At 37.8% G+C, this 16,121-nt stretch overlaps 1 protein-coding gene across 4 annotated transcripts in view; it reads left to right on the forward strand.

Moving 5' to 3' along the window:
* Positions 1–16,121, forward strand: part of ADK (adenosine kinase) — a 417,444-nt gene that overhangs the window by 300,417 nt on the left and 100,906 nt on the right. For all 4 annotated transcript variants that reach the window (XM_075935762.2, XM_075935764.2, XM_075935763.2 and 1 more), the window contains one exon: positions 8,733–8,903. In XM_075935762.2, coding sequence (XP_075791877.2) covers positions 8,733–8,903 — 171 coding nt within the window. The remainder of the gene's footprint in view (positions 1–8,732; positions 8,904–16,121) is intronic.

Here is a 16,121-nt window from a genome sequence, read left to right on the forward strand (position 1 = left end):
TGCAGGTGACACATGCTATTTAGTTCTTACAATTTATTGTACATGATTTTTATTCTCATTTATTTTATTGGAAGTTAATGTATGCTTAGTTCTTGCATATGCATAGCCCTCGTATGGCATAATAACCTGCTCTCTCTTGCTCTGAGCAGCAGAGGGTTTGGTCAGGGAATATACAAAAATCTTAAGTCAGCTTATTGATGACAATACAAATGTTGAACATGTGGAGACTATGGGGGAAAAAAACTTGGAATCATTACAAGATCCAGTTTCTGGAGCCAGAACAACACAGGGATCCCACTTACTGCACCTGGTAAATCTGTGCATTCAGCCCTTTGGGGATAGTGGAGACCTTCTGTAGCTATCTTGGAGACAGACTTAAGGACCTACCCCTCCTTTCCAAAATGAGGGCCACTGTTATACTGAAGCCCTTTGTCTGGAGAAAATGAAATAAAGAAAAAACGGATAGTTGGGACCAGGAAGCAAAAAGGGCTTGCTTCTCTATCTCTTTGTTCTGTAAGTGTGTGTACTCATACACAATAATTTTAACAGATTTCACATGTAAAATCATGTTGCTGTTTTGTCGTAGGTTTAGCTGTTAGAAATTTCTGAAGAATGAATAGCTTAACCTTTGCAGTAATTTTAACTGAAATGCATTTCTAAATTGTTTAAAGAAATAAAAAATTGCCAGAATATGCAAAAAATAATTTTATTAATCATCTAATGTCAATGCTTTGTAGGAGATTTTATGCTACTGTTGCCATCAGATAGATACTAATATGGCAGCAATCAGAGTTTGTTTCAGCAACAACAAAAACTGTTCAAGTCTGAAAGCAATCCTCTCCTTTTGACATGTTGGCACCATTTTAGAAGGAAATGTCAGGGTCAATATAAGCACATTTACTGATAGCTAAGCTCTTTCCTATGTTACTCAAAACTGTTTGAAACTTGGCTTTTATCAAAAACAGAAACACTGGCCACTCAGAATGATAAAACAATAGCTTGCAGCTTAGTCATTTTCCAGTTATAAAGTGATACTTTCATAAAAATAAACAATGCAAACTGCAGCGAGCCAAAACTATTACTCAGAAAAATTGTTGCATTTTTGCCATCTTTGCTTTCTGATTTAAAACAACTGTCTCCAGTAGGAACTTGTGGAAACCAGTGGTTTATATTTCATTAAATAGCCATTTTTGGATCACTGCAAGATAAAATGTAATTTGAAAGTACAATGAGCACTGTGTAGGTACTTAGTGTTCCTGAGGAAAAGGGGTATGGAATTTGAACAGCTTCATGTGCTGCAATCATTTATTGCCTAACTATTTTGTAAGTGTATGTCCATGTAGATTATTTTCTCATTCTACTTGAGGTACAAGACATTTTTTAAAAAACAAACACCTTCATTAAAGAAAGTTGGTGCTTCTTAATGTTGTTTTGTTTAAGTTTTATATTTTGCAGGGGGGGGGGGGGAATTACAACAATATTTTAATACCTAAGTTTTTTGGATACCTACCATACCTTTATAATTAAGATGTAAATTATTACATTAATGTATTTTAGATTATTAATTTAAATGCTCAAAACTTGGGGAAAAAATATCTAGTCATTTAAGCCCATTTCTTTGGCAGTATTATACATCCTGAGTAGTAAATTTACTCAGACATTTCAAGATTTAAAGAATACATTTTTCAGGTTGTTCTTCTCCCCCCACATCCACACATGTAACCCAAATACAAGTAAAGAAATTATGCATTAATTATGAGAAAATTCACCTCCTACCTCAGAACTACCATAAAAGTTTTAATTTCTCCTGTACCACTCCTGCTGTGTGTCCTACCCAAGACCAGACGGAAGAGAGTGATGATTATCTGATCACCCCATTCTAGCCTTGCCAGTTCAGGTTTTGTTCTTCAGATGTCAGTGTGCCCCCCACTACTGCTTTCAGATTTCCTGGAACTCCTCATGCTATATAGCAACAGGATCCTGAATGTGGTGATGCACAGACTTTACCTCAGAGCTTGGTTTTTGGAGGGGCACCTTCACTAGAATGGGAATGTTCATCAGCACTACAAGACATCCTCTTGAGTAGCAGAAAAGATTCCATAAGGCAGTTCTATAGGGCCAAGTGGAAGCATTTCACCGCAGGGACCCAACCAAAGGGTCTTGCCACTGAAGCTGTGAACATCCCTCTTCTTTTGGACTGTGTCCTCTCTTGGAAGACACCAGGCATCATGCTCAAATCCATGAAGGTGCATGTAACCACTATGTGTGTTTTTCACCACTTTGTGGAAGGGCATTTTGTCTTTACTTGCCCCTGGATTACCAGATTTTGGAAGGGTTTCCTACAGACTTATCTGTTCAACACATCGCTCTCCAATGGGACTTCAACCTTATCCTCACCCTTGATAAAATCATCCTTTGAACCTCTGGCTTATTGTTCTCTTGTTTCACCTCCCCAGGAAGCCACAAGAAAGGTTACTGATCTGGAGGCTATGATGGCAGATCCCCACTTAGCACGTTCCATAAAGACATTTTTTCCCCTGCATTTGCACAGCACGTTTCTGCCAAAGGATGTATCGCACTTTCATTTCAGCCAATCCGTACGCTTCCTTGCTTTCTTTCTGAGACCTCAGTCTTCAGTGGAGGAACAGCATCTTCATTCCCTCAATGTCCACCAGGCCCTGACTTTCTATCTGTGGAAGATGAGATCATTCAGGAAGTCCCCTAGACTTTTTATCATTGTAGCTGAAAGGATTGAAGGGCAAGCAGTCTCCACTGTAAAGAAAGGATGCATTATGCTCTGTTGTCAGTTATTGGGGTTGTGTCCACCATTTGGGGTACAAACCTACTCCATAAGAGTACAACATTGACTACTGCTGTACCATATGATATACTGCTTATGGACATATAGAGGGGGCCACATGGATGATGGCACACACTTTCTCTTTCCATTATGCCTTCATGTGAGTCTCCAGGATGGATGCCTAATCCAGTGTGGCTTTATGCCAAAATCCTCAGAGCCTTACTGGTCGACATAATTTGGAATTGACTGCCTGATACCATCGAAATGCCTTGATCCTTTCTGATCAACAGAGAGCAGGGTCTAATATTCAGCACAATGGACTTGGTGAACTGCTTGATGGAGTCATCTGGTGCCCATAATTGATGGCATTAATATTCCCACAACCATCTGAATCTGGTACCAAGATCTTGGAATGGTTTTCAAATGCACCACTTGTTTGAAGTAGTCCAATGCCAGTAAAAAATCACCCCCTCCCCCAAATATTGTGGTTATCTTGCAACCAAAATTGTGTAGACTAGGCATTGGTTAAATACAGGCAAAAAGATTATTCCTCTATAAACTGAAAGGATCTCCTTTGTATCGTGTTCTCCATATCTAGTTCCAAGTCATCTCTGTTTCCATCCTTTACAGGTCACTAACTTGTCTGTATTCCCCAAATCTCTTTTACACCCTGGGTAAATTCACCTGAATATACATTAAAAGATATTCAGTTAATCTGAAAGCAGCATTATTTGGAGGGGTTGGTCTTTTCACAGAATCTGTGAAGTTATTTGAAGCAAAAATTTGCCTCTTACTGAAGCGTGATTTGGCTGAGCAAAATCAAGACCACCTTCTAATATTCTCTTGACTTGTCTTTCAGGGTTGATGCTCATTTTGAGAGTTCTTTATCCAGAACTCCTCAGCCCACCTTTCCATGGGGCTGTACTACTTGCTAATCTCCTTCAAGAGGGAATGTGCCCAGGCCACTGGAAGAAGACAGACAGGTTATTTGCCAGTAGCTATTATTCTCTGAAATTATTGCCTCTGAAATTTTATACAGCGCCTGCCCACTTTCCTCAATTCTTTAGTGTCCAAAATTAGAGTTCAGTGCCACTCCACCTTTTATATTCTGGTAATAATCCATAAGTGGAGTAAAAGGAAGAGACAAGTGGCCTCAACAGACATTGCTCTATTGAAGATTCCACTGCTGAATGCTAGGAGATACCTATCTTGCATGTTGGAATATTCATAGACTGTACCCTCAGCTAACATCTATTGGTAGATGATATTTCATTACAACTCTCATTAATACTAATGGCAATTTCATCCATAAACATCAATATGAAAGTGTTTTCCTAAGAGAATTCTCCTGATTAACCATTTTATATTTGTCCTCCATCAAAAGCATTTCTGTTGAGAGTTCAAAATGTGTTTATTTGCAGCTAGAGAATGTCAGATTCAAAACAGAGCTAAAGTGGTTTCCATGTACCTTATATAGTAACAAAAGATTTAAGGCAATAACTGTGTTTTTTAACACTGGTTAATGTGTAGCTATGAAGTGTGACTTCCAGCCACTTAGGAAGTTGGCAGTGCTCTAGGATATGAGAATTAGAAGAGTAATTTGATGTTCCTTTGTCCTATTATATTTCTGCTGATTTTATATTTGTATTACTAAACGTTCATTCCTTGCACCAACAAATACACTTTTGTTGACTGTACGTTATTACTAGATGTTGGTTGTAGCCTGCCAATTTTAAAATGGTGAAAGCCACTTATCTTAAACATCAGAAGGAAATTTGCATGTGGGATTTCAAAGGCTTTGTCTATAGTGGTGATTTGTCCTGATTACAGCTGTTGTGGTGAGACATTTTTATAGCAATGTTGGTGCTAACTTCCAACATAGACAAGGAAAAGTGTTATTTGAACTGGTGAAGCTTACTCCTTGAAATTATAGTAAGCTACAATGGTGCAAATCAAAACTTGTGATTTCCCCCCCCCCCTATCCTTTGGTTGTATTGGTGCAGTTGCTCTAATAGCTGGCCAATGGTGGTTGAAATTGGTGTCTCAGTAAAGACACTTCTGAAAGTCCATTTGAATACTTGGACTGCAAACTTGGGTTGGGTTTCTTAAATCCAGAAACTGGTTCAAGACCAGTCAAATTTTCCCCTTTCTCTTTCAGCGCCATTGCACTATAGCTTGAAAAAAATAGCCAAAAATTACTTCTACAAAGAAAAATTATGGTTGGCCGGATATTAAAAAGAATTCTCTCTATAGGACATCTGTAATCCGTAAATGTTTTAAGAAAAATATGAGGGGAAATAAACCTTTGAAGAGTGAGTTAAATTTAATTGAGGAGTTTATTTATAAAAACTCCAAAGTTAATCTTGTTGCTTTTGTGGGTTCATGGCCTTTACTGTGCAAGGTCTGACATGCAAGTTGTACTTCATGCATTTCAAATACCCTTGTGTTGCCTTTCAAAAGGGGGGGGGGAGCTGTTTTTAGTCTTGGCTTAGATCCCAAGGTGTCTTGTTCTGCACCTTAAATTACAATCTGATTTATTGTAATTCAGATCAAGTTTGTCTGAAATTGGTAAGAACTTAATTATCAGATTAAGTTAATATTTATGCAGACTACTCGGTGGTTTAGCCACAGCTAACAACATGTTAGCATGAAGGGTTCTTATTTTCTGTTTGGATCAGTTTTTGAAAAAAAAATTATCTTTGCTCATTAAATGAAGCACTAAAAGACAGAAGAGATTGCTATGGAGACAAGATGTTCCATAAACGGTTCATTTTAATTCTTTAGGATACAAAAATAGAAAGGAGGCAACTTGGCTGCTTGTGTGGTCCAATCCTGAGAGGTGCTGCATGCCTCCAAGGGATGTAAAAGAGCGTCAACTCCCATTGCCTTTAATGGGGCACTCTGGTCTTTGCAGGATGAAGCCCAGCTTTTGGAAGTCATCGTGTATTTGCTAAACTGAGATGTGTAGAGCAATGGGAAATATTTAGACAATGTTTTCGAAATGATTTCTAATCTAAACTCCTTGTTAGATTAAAATGAATAGACCTTCTAAGATGATCCTTAGCTGAATTACTCTGAGTAAAAATACAGATGTATTCTGATGTGAAGACAGAATAATATGGTGAGAACTGGAAAATAGAAATCCTCCATGATTAGTTTTTAGAGTGTTGCAATAGTGATGCTGTAAGTAAGGCTGAGCTTGCGCTTCACTTTCAAGATTTTATTTGTAAGTGCTTGTTACTTTGCACCTTATATGATTGCTACTTGTAATTCAGTTTGTTTAATCAAATTGGAGAATATTTAGTGAACTCTTTTACATTATGGAAATGCAAAATACTATAATTGATTGAACAGACATAAAGATACTGTTTTCAGTGAATGAAATATCTTTGAGTATGTTAACTTGGTATCCCACGGCCCTTGCTCCATTCATCTGAGGAAGTGGGTTGTGCCCACAAAAGCTCATGATACTGCCTACGTTTTTTGTTAGTCTCTAAGGTGCTGCAGGTCTGTTCAATGTTTTTTACGATTTTTTTATGGAACTGATAAGCTTACCATGGTAAAGTCAATGTGTCACCAGTTGTTTTTTTAAAGTTCCTTTTTTGGTTGAGATGGTGTATAAATATGGACTGCTATCAGTCATCACAACACAGTGGGTGTACAGACAGATCAGTAATTTTAAGCAGGGACACAGTCTGCCATTTCATATGGGGAATTTGAGGTCACAGATTTTTCACTTGTAGGAATAAAACCAATTTTCATTACTTGCATAAACAGATTTGGTAAGTAATTGCTTCTTAATGAAGATTCAGTCATTTTTCCTGCTTTTAATTATTGGTTCTGCTAAGTGGCAATTGGTTTTGAAATGATGATTGGTATATGTGCAATGCAACATTGCGTGCTAGATTTTAGTGACAAAGATTCGGAATGATGAGCTCAAAATGGCAGCCATTACATCTTTTCATTCATGCTTCCCGCTTTGATGTCAACATAGTAAAAGAAGTAATTTTACCTATCTGAGGAGTGAAAAATACAATAGTGACATCATGCTAGAAGTCAAGCAGTGATTATCAAAAGCAGCACAAAACTGTCATAAGCTTGAGAAGACTAGAAAAGTGGTCTGAGCTATGAATTTTGAATACTGGTCTCGGGTCTGTCCTTTTTTTGAAGCAGAATCATACAAATCTACAACAGGAATTGATGAGAAGATGAACTAATTCCCAGGTAAATAACTATGAGATCTTTGCAGGGCATTGAAGATAGTTTCTTGCAACATCAGAAATTCAAAGAGAGGAAACTATACTGAAGCACATCAAATATGATAAGAAGAAAACGCTGGACATGTTTAGGATACACTTTCAGGATGCCACCAGCATGCCCAGTCCTAGGGCAAGGTGAGCAAGGCAAATGCCTTGGGCCCCGTGCTGCTAAGTATTCACAATCCACCGGCCGGGCCCGGGCCCAGGCCTCTGCTCCCAGCATCCTGTCCTGGGCCCTGCAAACTCTTTGTGCTGGAGGCCAGGCCCAGCCATCTTGAACAGCAAGTGATAACATGGGTGCTCCCTGGAAAGAGAAAGAGGACAACCTAGAGCAGAGGTTTTCAAACTTGGGTTGCAGGCTCTCCTTGGCTGGAAACAGCAAACTGCAGTTAATGGGAGCTATGAGGCTCCATGCCTATGGACACTTAGATAAACAAAGCATCTTATGGCCCTGCCAGCCGCTTACCCGGGTGGGCCCGTGACCCACTTTTGAAAACCCCTGACCTAGAGAAGTAATATTTAGAACCACAGAGACAGCTAAATTCATCAACATGACATTCAGGAACTTGAACAGAATAGTACAAGACCAAAATAAATGGTGGAAACTGGTGGACACAGTACATACTCAAGAGTGCTGAACTATTTTAGAGAAAAAGACCCAAAAAGAAATTTCATTAAATGAGATAATGGATTGTCTCTGGTTCTACTCTTATTTATCTAGCATTTCATTCTGACACTTGTCTTTCTTTTGTTTTCTTAATTTAAATTTGAAAAGGGTAGCAATGTTGAAAAATGACTACTATTATTAGTCATGTACAATCTAACAGATCTTGCAGTAGTTACATTAACTATTATTCCCCACCAGTGCCCAACCATGCTAACCTTATTTAAATTCTTTTCAGCTGAGCACATATTCATAATACTGTAATACATTAGTAAGTTAATATATGTATATACATATAATATAGAAAAACAGAAATATTGAATAATAACAAGGTATTGCAAAGTAAAAAGGGTGTATCGTGGTTAGAGAATAAAAGGTACATGTGGCCTGTTCTCATGTCTGGAAACCTTAAAGAAACTGATATTAATGTCAGGCAATGACAATTTTCTGTTAGCTTCAATGTGTGGATGTGAATGACCCTGATATACATTCCAGCAGAGTTTGTTTCCTCAGAAAGAAATAAAGTGAAGTAAAGGCCTTGTCTGATCTTCATTCATATTACTTTCTTAAACCCAGATCTACACTCCTTATTCTAAGTTAGCTTTTAGTTTGGGACACTGAACCTATGTAGTTATTTATTTCAGTTTCCTTTTATTGATACTGCCTTTATTAACATATAAATGGATTCACAGATATAAATATTAATAATTATGTATGAGGACATCCTTTTTGTTGTTTAAATATTATATTGTGTTAAGAGGTCAGGTACAATTGATTAATCTAATCAATTACATTAAATCAAAGGATGCCATTTATCCACAATTTCATATTTGATAAGTGTGGTTTTCATTTTTTGTCTTTCTAACATTTGAAATTTTAGTAATATATTTACTAAAATTATATATATATAAATATATGTAAATAATTTAGTGTACGTGTGTGTATATATTTATATAAGTAATATATATTTATATTTATTTATTTATGTATTTTGTCTGTTTGCTTGCAGGGATTTTTTCTTACGGTTTCACCAGAAGCAATATTAAAAGTGGCCATTCATTCTTCTGAAGCTAACAAGATCTTCACTTTGAATCTTTCTGCACCATTTATTAGCCAATTCTATAAAGAGCCACTTATGAAAGTCATGCCGTATGTTGACATCCTTTTCGGAAATGAGACGGTGAGTCTTTCTAAAAATATTTGATTGTCTAAAAATAATCTCCTCTGATTTTAGACCAATATATGTCTATAATAATCTCTGTTTTTTCTTTCTCCTTTAACATATACTTTAAGGAACTTTGTGGAACATCACACTGTAAAATCTAATTTTCATTCTAAGTTTAAAAAGAGAGGGTTAAACTTGTGTAACGATTCAGTGGACTGCTAACCTGTTAATCTGTCATCTTGATAGGCTTAGTCTTAATGGCTCTTTCTGCAATAAAGTAAACACTTTCTTTGAGCAGGAGGAGGAGGATACTGGGAGTACATCTACATAGCAGCATTATTTTGAAATAACGTAGTGCACGTCCACATAGCAAGCCATTATTTCAAAATCGTGTTGAGACAGAAGACGTCTTACTCTGGCACCTGTAACTATGTAATCCTGTAACTCTTGTAAGAGCGTTCTTCCTTCCACTACCTGCTGTGCAGACAGTACCAAAAGCCTAATTAAGCTATTTCAACTTCAGCTACGCAGCTGGCGTGGCTGAAGTTACGTATCTTAATTCAACTTTTGCCCTGCAGTGTAGACATTCCCACAGTTTATAAATTTCTCATTGATCTCTGTGAAAGATGGACTGGCAATGCATCTATGGAAATTCATTTTTGTTATGCTTTTTGGTGCAAGAGTGGGGTAGACAGATTGGTTGTGTTCAGTGCCCAGTCCCACTGAACTCAATGACAAAATAGCCGTTGAGTTCAACAAGGCTAATGTTTTACTGGTTGTATTGATATCACTTGGCATATTCTTAATTCACAGAGTTCTCTTGTGTTAATATGTTTGCTTACCATGAATAAAAGGGTGAACTCCTGAAGAAAGTCACATGAATAAATCAGCTGAGTAACTGGTCTACCCTTGAAATTTTTCCACCAGCTGGTGTAGAAACTTAAATTCATTATTGCAGCTTATCTAAGTTTCAAATCAGAGTAAACTTTACTGTACCAGTGATTTTTTACATTGGTGCAGCATGTCTGGCCTTGGAGTGTACATAGGTGCAGATACACCAGTGTGAAAAGTAGCATAAACTGGCTTTGAACTCTCTTATAAAGAATCAAAAATACCATAAATCTTTAGGTATAGTAAGTCTGCTAACCATGGACAGTTAGATGGGAGAAATATTTAACACTGACAGTTCTTCTTTGAATGCTTGTGGACATGTACTCCACTCAAGTGCGTGTGTGCCCAGCACACTGAAGTCAGCAAAATGGGCCTAACAGTGCCCACCGGGGTAATGCCCATGCCCTCTGGCCCTGAGCCCCTCCGCTGACTATTTAAGGGCAGCTCTGCCCTGACCCTGTCTGTCTTCTCCCCACAGTTCCTGCAGCTAGAGTCACTGCCTGCAGCTAGAGTCAGTACATTTTGTGTGGTATTTTACTCAGTCTGTTTAGGAGGATGTTGTATGTAATAAATCATTTATATAGTTAGCAGTACACCCTGGTTAATTTGCAGAAATAGTTTAGATAGCTAGTTATCCCGTGTGATGCTATCATTGGGGTTTAAACATTGTGTGAGATGACTGTCCTCAATAGTGACTCCCGCCCATGCAGTTTGTTGTGCCTGGGGTAGGGACAGTTTAATTAGGTGCTACATCTGTAAGTGAATCCCAGACTCGCATTTGAAGCAGCCTTTCTGGGGCAAACTCTGTGGCCAACTTGGCACTGAAGACCTTCATGGATTGTTAGACTTCCCAGAGGATATCTGAGGCAGCATGGGCTCTCTTCCCCAGGAAGAAGAAAAACTGTTCTCCTTCCTCTGGTCCCACTACCAAAACCTTATAAAATAGACTGGAGTGGATCTACAACTATGAGAGATTCCTCTTTCCCTTCTAAAAGTAGTGAAGACAGGCACTGTGATTTATCCAGTACCTAACGGAGAATGGCCATCTACCTGCTTTCCAGTACCAATGCATCTGGTGTGCTGAACTTCAGATGCGGCTGAACATTTGTTGTGCCTGCCAGAGTTGGCTCTTCCATTGCCTGTGGACTACTTGGAAATGTTCCTCAGCCTTGGACTCAAAGATGTCTTTATCTGCTCGCAGCTTCCTGTTATCACTAGCAGAAGTCATCAGAACCTCCTGGAGATCACCATTAGTACCCACAGCAGATCCAATCCTGTAGGAGAGTGAGGCATCCTTGGCCTAGTGCCTACTGGCCACTAATGCCATGCCCGTATCCAGAGTGGCTTCCTTGGAATCTCTGAGATGTGCCAAAATTGACATGGTCTCAATCCTTGGTGCAGTCCAGAATGCGATCTCCTATTCTGCTGGTAACAGTAAAAGGACATATGTAAGTTAAGCATATAAGCAAGAAAATGCCTACTAGATGATATAATTGTTATTTTTTAGGACAGAGTAGCCTCACACACGATTTTACTCTTCTGTGTATTTATCGTCACTTCATATTATAGACCAACACAATTTTATTGTAGAGCACAGAGCTGTTTATTTTTTAGAGTAATGCTAAAAGCATCAAAGAGCAGCAGAATTCCAAATTGATGCCATTCCTAAACTAAAAACAATTGGCAAAATGATTTTAAATTACATCTTGTGCTTAAAAATTTACATCTGAATGGAGATTGGTTATTCTAAGTTTCAGCTAGATGATAATAAAAATGGGCAAGTTGTAAACCTCACAAAATAAATGTTCTAGTTTAGAATGTAAATGCCAATTGCAATGGTGGTGTTGAACATTGCTATAATAAACAGTTGTAGTTATCAGTCAGTAACTACAACAGTCAATTACAGTAACTATCAGTCAGTTATGAGTCAATGGCCATTGGTACGTTGATAATTTGTCTTTGAAATCTCTTTCAGATCTATCCAAAATATTTTGGCGTCAGTATTTGACATTTATTAACTAGACTTCACATAATAAATTAAATACAAAACATTCAATATAAGAATAATCTTACAGCCATTATCTGTCAATACATGACTAGAGAACTTGATTATTGTCATTGCTTTTAATTTTTATTACATTAAATTTTTAGTGTGTCATTTTGCAAATGCTTCTTAGCAATAATATCTTCCAAACTACCGTAATCACTGGATAATTAATATACCAGGATTAAGCACACTTTACTTTGCCTCAGGATGTTTCTCTCAAATAAGGTCAGTTATCTCCTGATGATAACTGCTTTGTCCCAGTTGCTGCCTAATTCATCTATAAAAACTCACCTCAGAATCCATTCTCTTTACAACTCAAAGCTAACTTTCAGTAACAGCAGCGGCAGTTTAGGTGGCTAAAATATGAAAGCTTTGAAAATTACATCCAAATGAAAACTCTCCTAATGAGCAGATGATTTCGTCTTGCACAATAATTACTGTGCAAGCAGAAGAGCACACATAAGGAGATAAGTGAAGGATGAAGAGCAGTATCATAGCCACATGCTTTTTCTCTCACTTCCTTGAAAGCTCCATTCTATGTCTTGTGATGAGGGTTCCACAACTCTGGTAGGCCTGTTTTGGGTCAAAGGAGGATAGGGCCAGAAGCAGCAACTCTTTTCCCTCTCAATACCTGTGCCTCTTCTTAGGAGTATGAACACAAATTCCATCCCTCTCAAAGAAGGTGCAGAAGCTAATGCCAGCATCCAAAGGGTGGTGTAGTATATGCTGCCAGGGAAGTTGCCTGCAATCTTTGGGGCACGTGTTGGTTAGGAGTTTCTTGTCCTTGTACATTTCTGAGATCTGAGGGGTTCCCTGCCACTTCAGTACCTCATTCCTGCCATGATAAGCGCCTCTGCCCCAGAAAGGACTATTTGTAAGGAAGTTGGCATGTGAAGCTTGTTACGTTTCCAACATCTATTCCTGTAGGATTTCTCTGTGGGAAAGGTAGAATGTTCATTTCTTTTCTTTCCATTGAAATAAGGTGTTAAGTGAGACGTCAGTCTGTTTTAGTAACAAACCCGCAAAGGCCAACAATGGGATTCATAGTTCACAAATCAGTGCAAGTTACAAGGGATGAGTAGAAGAGAATGGTGATCCCAAACATGAAGGTGAAATCAGTTTAATTTTGAATTTTAATAAGATTCCTTGAAAATCAGAACCCTCTTCTTGCCAATATGTGAAGCTGTTATTTCTGAAGTTTTGGTCTGTGAACAAATTAATTACAGGATTCTAAATCAGCGTTCTGCAATTACAGAGTACTGTTGCAATCAGATTGGGAAAGTGATGTTGGTATAACAACAAAAATGTTGTTATGAAAGGAGAACATGTGAAAGACTTGAACATTTGGAAAAGCAGTAACAATAGCTTCAATAATGGTTCTGGGGTCATGTATCCTGAGTTTTAGAAAGATGGTTCTGTCTGCATACAAAAACAAAAGAACACACAGGACTTGTGTTGACTGTATTCAGCATTTTTACCAAAATGGCTTATGGTACTTCCTTAAATTAAATTCTTGCAAATCTTATAAAGTATGTAATAATAACATATGCAAATCCTTACAACAAGATATATTTTAAATAAAGTTCATACAGACAACACATTGGAAAATGTACTATTCAGTGATTCTACTATTTGCTTTGGTGCTGTCCATCCTATTAAATATACATTTACATTGTACCTTCTCTTGTTACTCCTCTTTCAATGACAAGGAAAAGCCTTAAGTCTAAAAGCACTGGCTATGGTTCCAGTTGTTCTGACTTTGAATTTTCTTTTGTGCACTGAAAGCTGGTTGGCCGGTTTATATCTCTTCTTGTGGCTGATTTATATCTTACCCTGCAAGAAAGGGTATAAACACTATTATGTTTTGCAGCATAAATAGATCCTGCCACCTATTTCTATTACTTGTGATATTGCATTGTGTTATAGACAACTTATTTCTGTGTAAAATACAGTGAATATTTGAGTTAAACTGAAGTCCAGCTTCTAAATTAGTTGTTAGAGGGTGAGGAGTCCTGTGGCACCTTATAGACTAACTGAAGTGTTGGAGCATAAGCTTTTGTGGGCAAAGACCCACTTCGTCAGATGCATGTCAAATTAGTTGCTGTAATTTTGGCTCACAAATGGCAATAGGGGAATGAAACAAATGATGTTCCTAAAGCAAGTCAGCTTTGTTCTGAGTTTGATTACAATAGTGTACATCCACAATAATTCCGTTATATTCAGTGGAGTTATCTGGGTTCACACCAGTTTAACTGAGATAAGACTTCTCAGGATTCCTGTGTTCATTCCTTTCCATGTGGCATGTCTGATACTGGGGAGTGGGTGGGTGTAAGCAGTTGCTGGTGTGAGGTTCTGACTTAAGCTCACCATACAGAGGAAGGAAAATGTAGTTGGAGCTATTATAAAAGATGAGGAAGGAATAGCGCCTCATCAATCTTTTCCTCTTCTAAATCATGTTGGGCCCAGAAGAGAGAAGAGGTAAATAGAGAGCAGCTGGTCATTCCATAAATATCACAGGTGGAAGCATTTCCTCTTCCTAACTAGTTGGAGTCATACCAATATTTCAAATTAATTAGCTGAAGTCAACTATTAGAACTGTATCTGGAATAAAGTTGAGTACCTCAGTGAACCATTATTTTGGTATGACAGTAACACACACACACACACACACACACACAGAGAGAGAGAGAGAGAGAGAGAGAGAGAGAGAGAGAGATTTTTCTTTATTTGACTTGGTAAGACTACTTGTGTATGTTGAGGGATTATTTCCACTCATTGATTGTTAGTAATCTGTCTGCTCTAAATTTACTTGATTTATTGATTCATCTTGAAGGAACTTTTCAGCAAGGCCAACTACCTTAATTTCAGCTTTGAATTTACAATTATATCAGGCCAATACTTTGCAGTTCACAATGCTTTCCATAAACAAAGGATCTCAAAGTGCTTTACCAAAACCTACTCCCTAGATGAAATTAAGTAGAATTATCCTTGCTTTATAGCTGGGGTGGGGAATGAATCAAAGAAAAATTCAGGTTTGCCCACGTTCACACAGTAATCTGTGGCAGACCTAAATACCCAAATTGCTTGACTCTCTGGTCTGTATTCTTATTAAACAGATACAGTGAAAAACTTTTAATCTCATCTTCCCTTTCAGTCTAATAGGAACAGATATTTAAAGTCCATATATGCTGGTATTTGTTCTTCTGATGCAGTAAGCAAATAGCAGCCTGTGTTTTAAAGTCTGGATTTTGATTTTTATGAAATCTGTAACAAGAGGAGGGGGATGGAGGCAATGAACAGACATTTAAAGAAGGTAATTCTCAATAGAGGAAAAATAAATACTGTTTAAAAAAAGGCTCTTCTGTTTCTTTGCAGAAGCAAAATGCAGGACTATGTAGCACTTTAAAGACTAACAAGATGGTTGTTTAGATGATGAGCTTTCGTGGGCCAGACCCACTTCCTCAGATCAAATGATCCTCATTTGATCTGAGGAAGTGGGTCTGACCCATGAAAGCTCATCATCTAATAAACCATCTTGTTAGTCTTTAAAGTGCTACATAGTCCTGCATTTTGCTTCAGCTACACCAGACTAACATGGCTACATTTCTATTACTGTTTCTTTGCAGAATTTTGACATCTGTGGTCTAGTGAAAGTATTGAATTTTGAATTATAGGAAAGCTATGGCATCATAATATAACTACTAAATTCACAGAATTAACTTTTCTCAGTGTCTGAATCCAATAAATTGTGCTTCACAGAAAAATGAGGTGTTCTGTAGCAAAAGAGAGGTTTATAATGTCAGTGGTGTGTTGTAAAGATGTGCTATGGGAAGGATTCTGAAATAGCCCACGGCTATTTCAGCTGCAGACACTGAATCTCCTTCACTCCCCCGCCCTTTTCTTCCCCATCCCCTTTGTGTGTGTGTGTGTGTGTGTGTGTGTGTGTGTGTGTGTGTGTGTGTGTGTGAACTGCAGTAGCTTTCTTAAGATGAAATGCTTTTAAATCATTTCCCAACCTTGCAGCCATCGTTGATAAAAAGCCCTGTTATTTGAAATGATCTCAGTCATTGTGGAGTTAATCATACCTTATAGATCACCATACTTCGATGTGATTCATTCTGTTTCAGTTAATCTTCCAGTTTCTCTACATTGTCTCAGCTGCAGCAGTACAAATTTAGAAGTAACAATCAAGTAGTTATTTTAGAATAGTTTACTCTAGTGCATTATGAATGAAAGAAAAATTGAGAGCCTAACACGTCAGTTGATATTTAGGGCTGCTTTTAACTAATTTGCTA

The sequence above is a fragment of the Pelodiscus sinensis genome, chromosome 8 (assembly GCF_052426305.1).
Source record: "Pelodiscus sinensis isolate ZL-2025 chromosome 8, ASM5242630v1, whole genome shotgun sequence".
Classification (NCBI taxonomy): Eukaryota; Metazoa; Chordata; order Testudines; family Trionychidae; genus Pelodiscus; species Pelodiscus sinensis.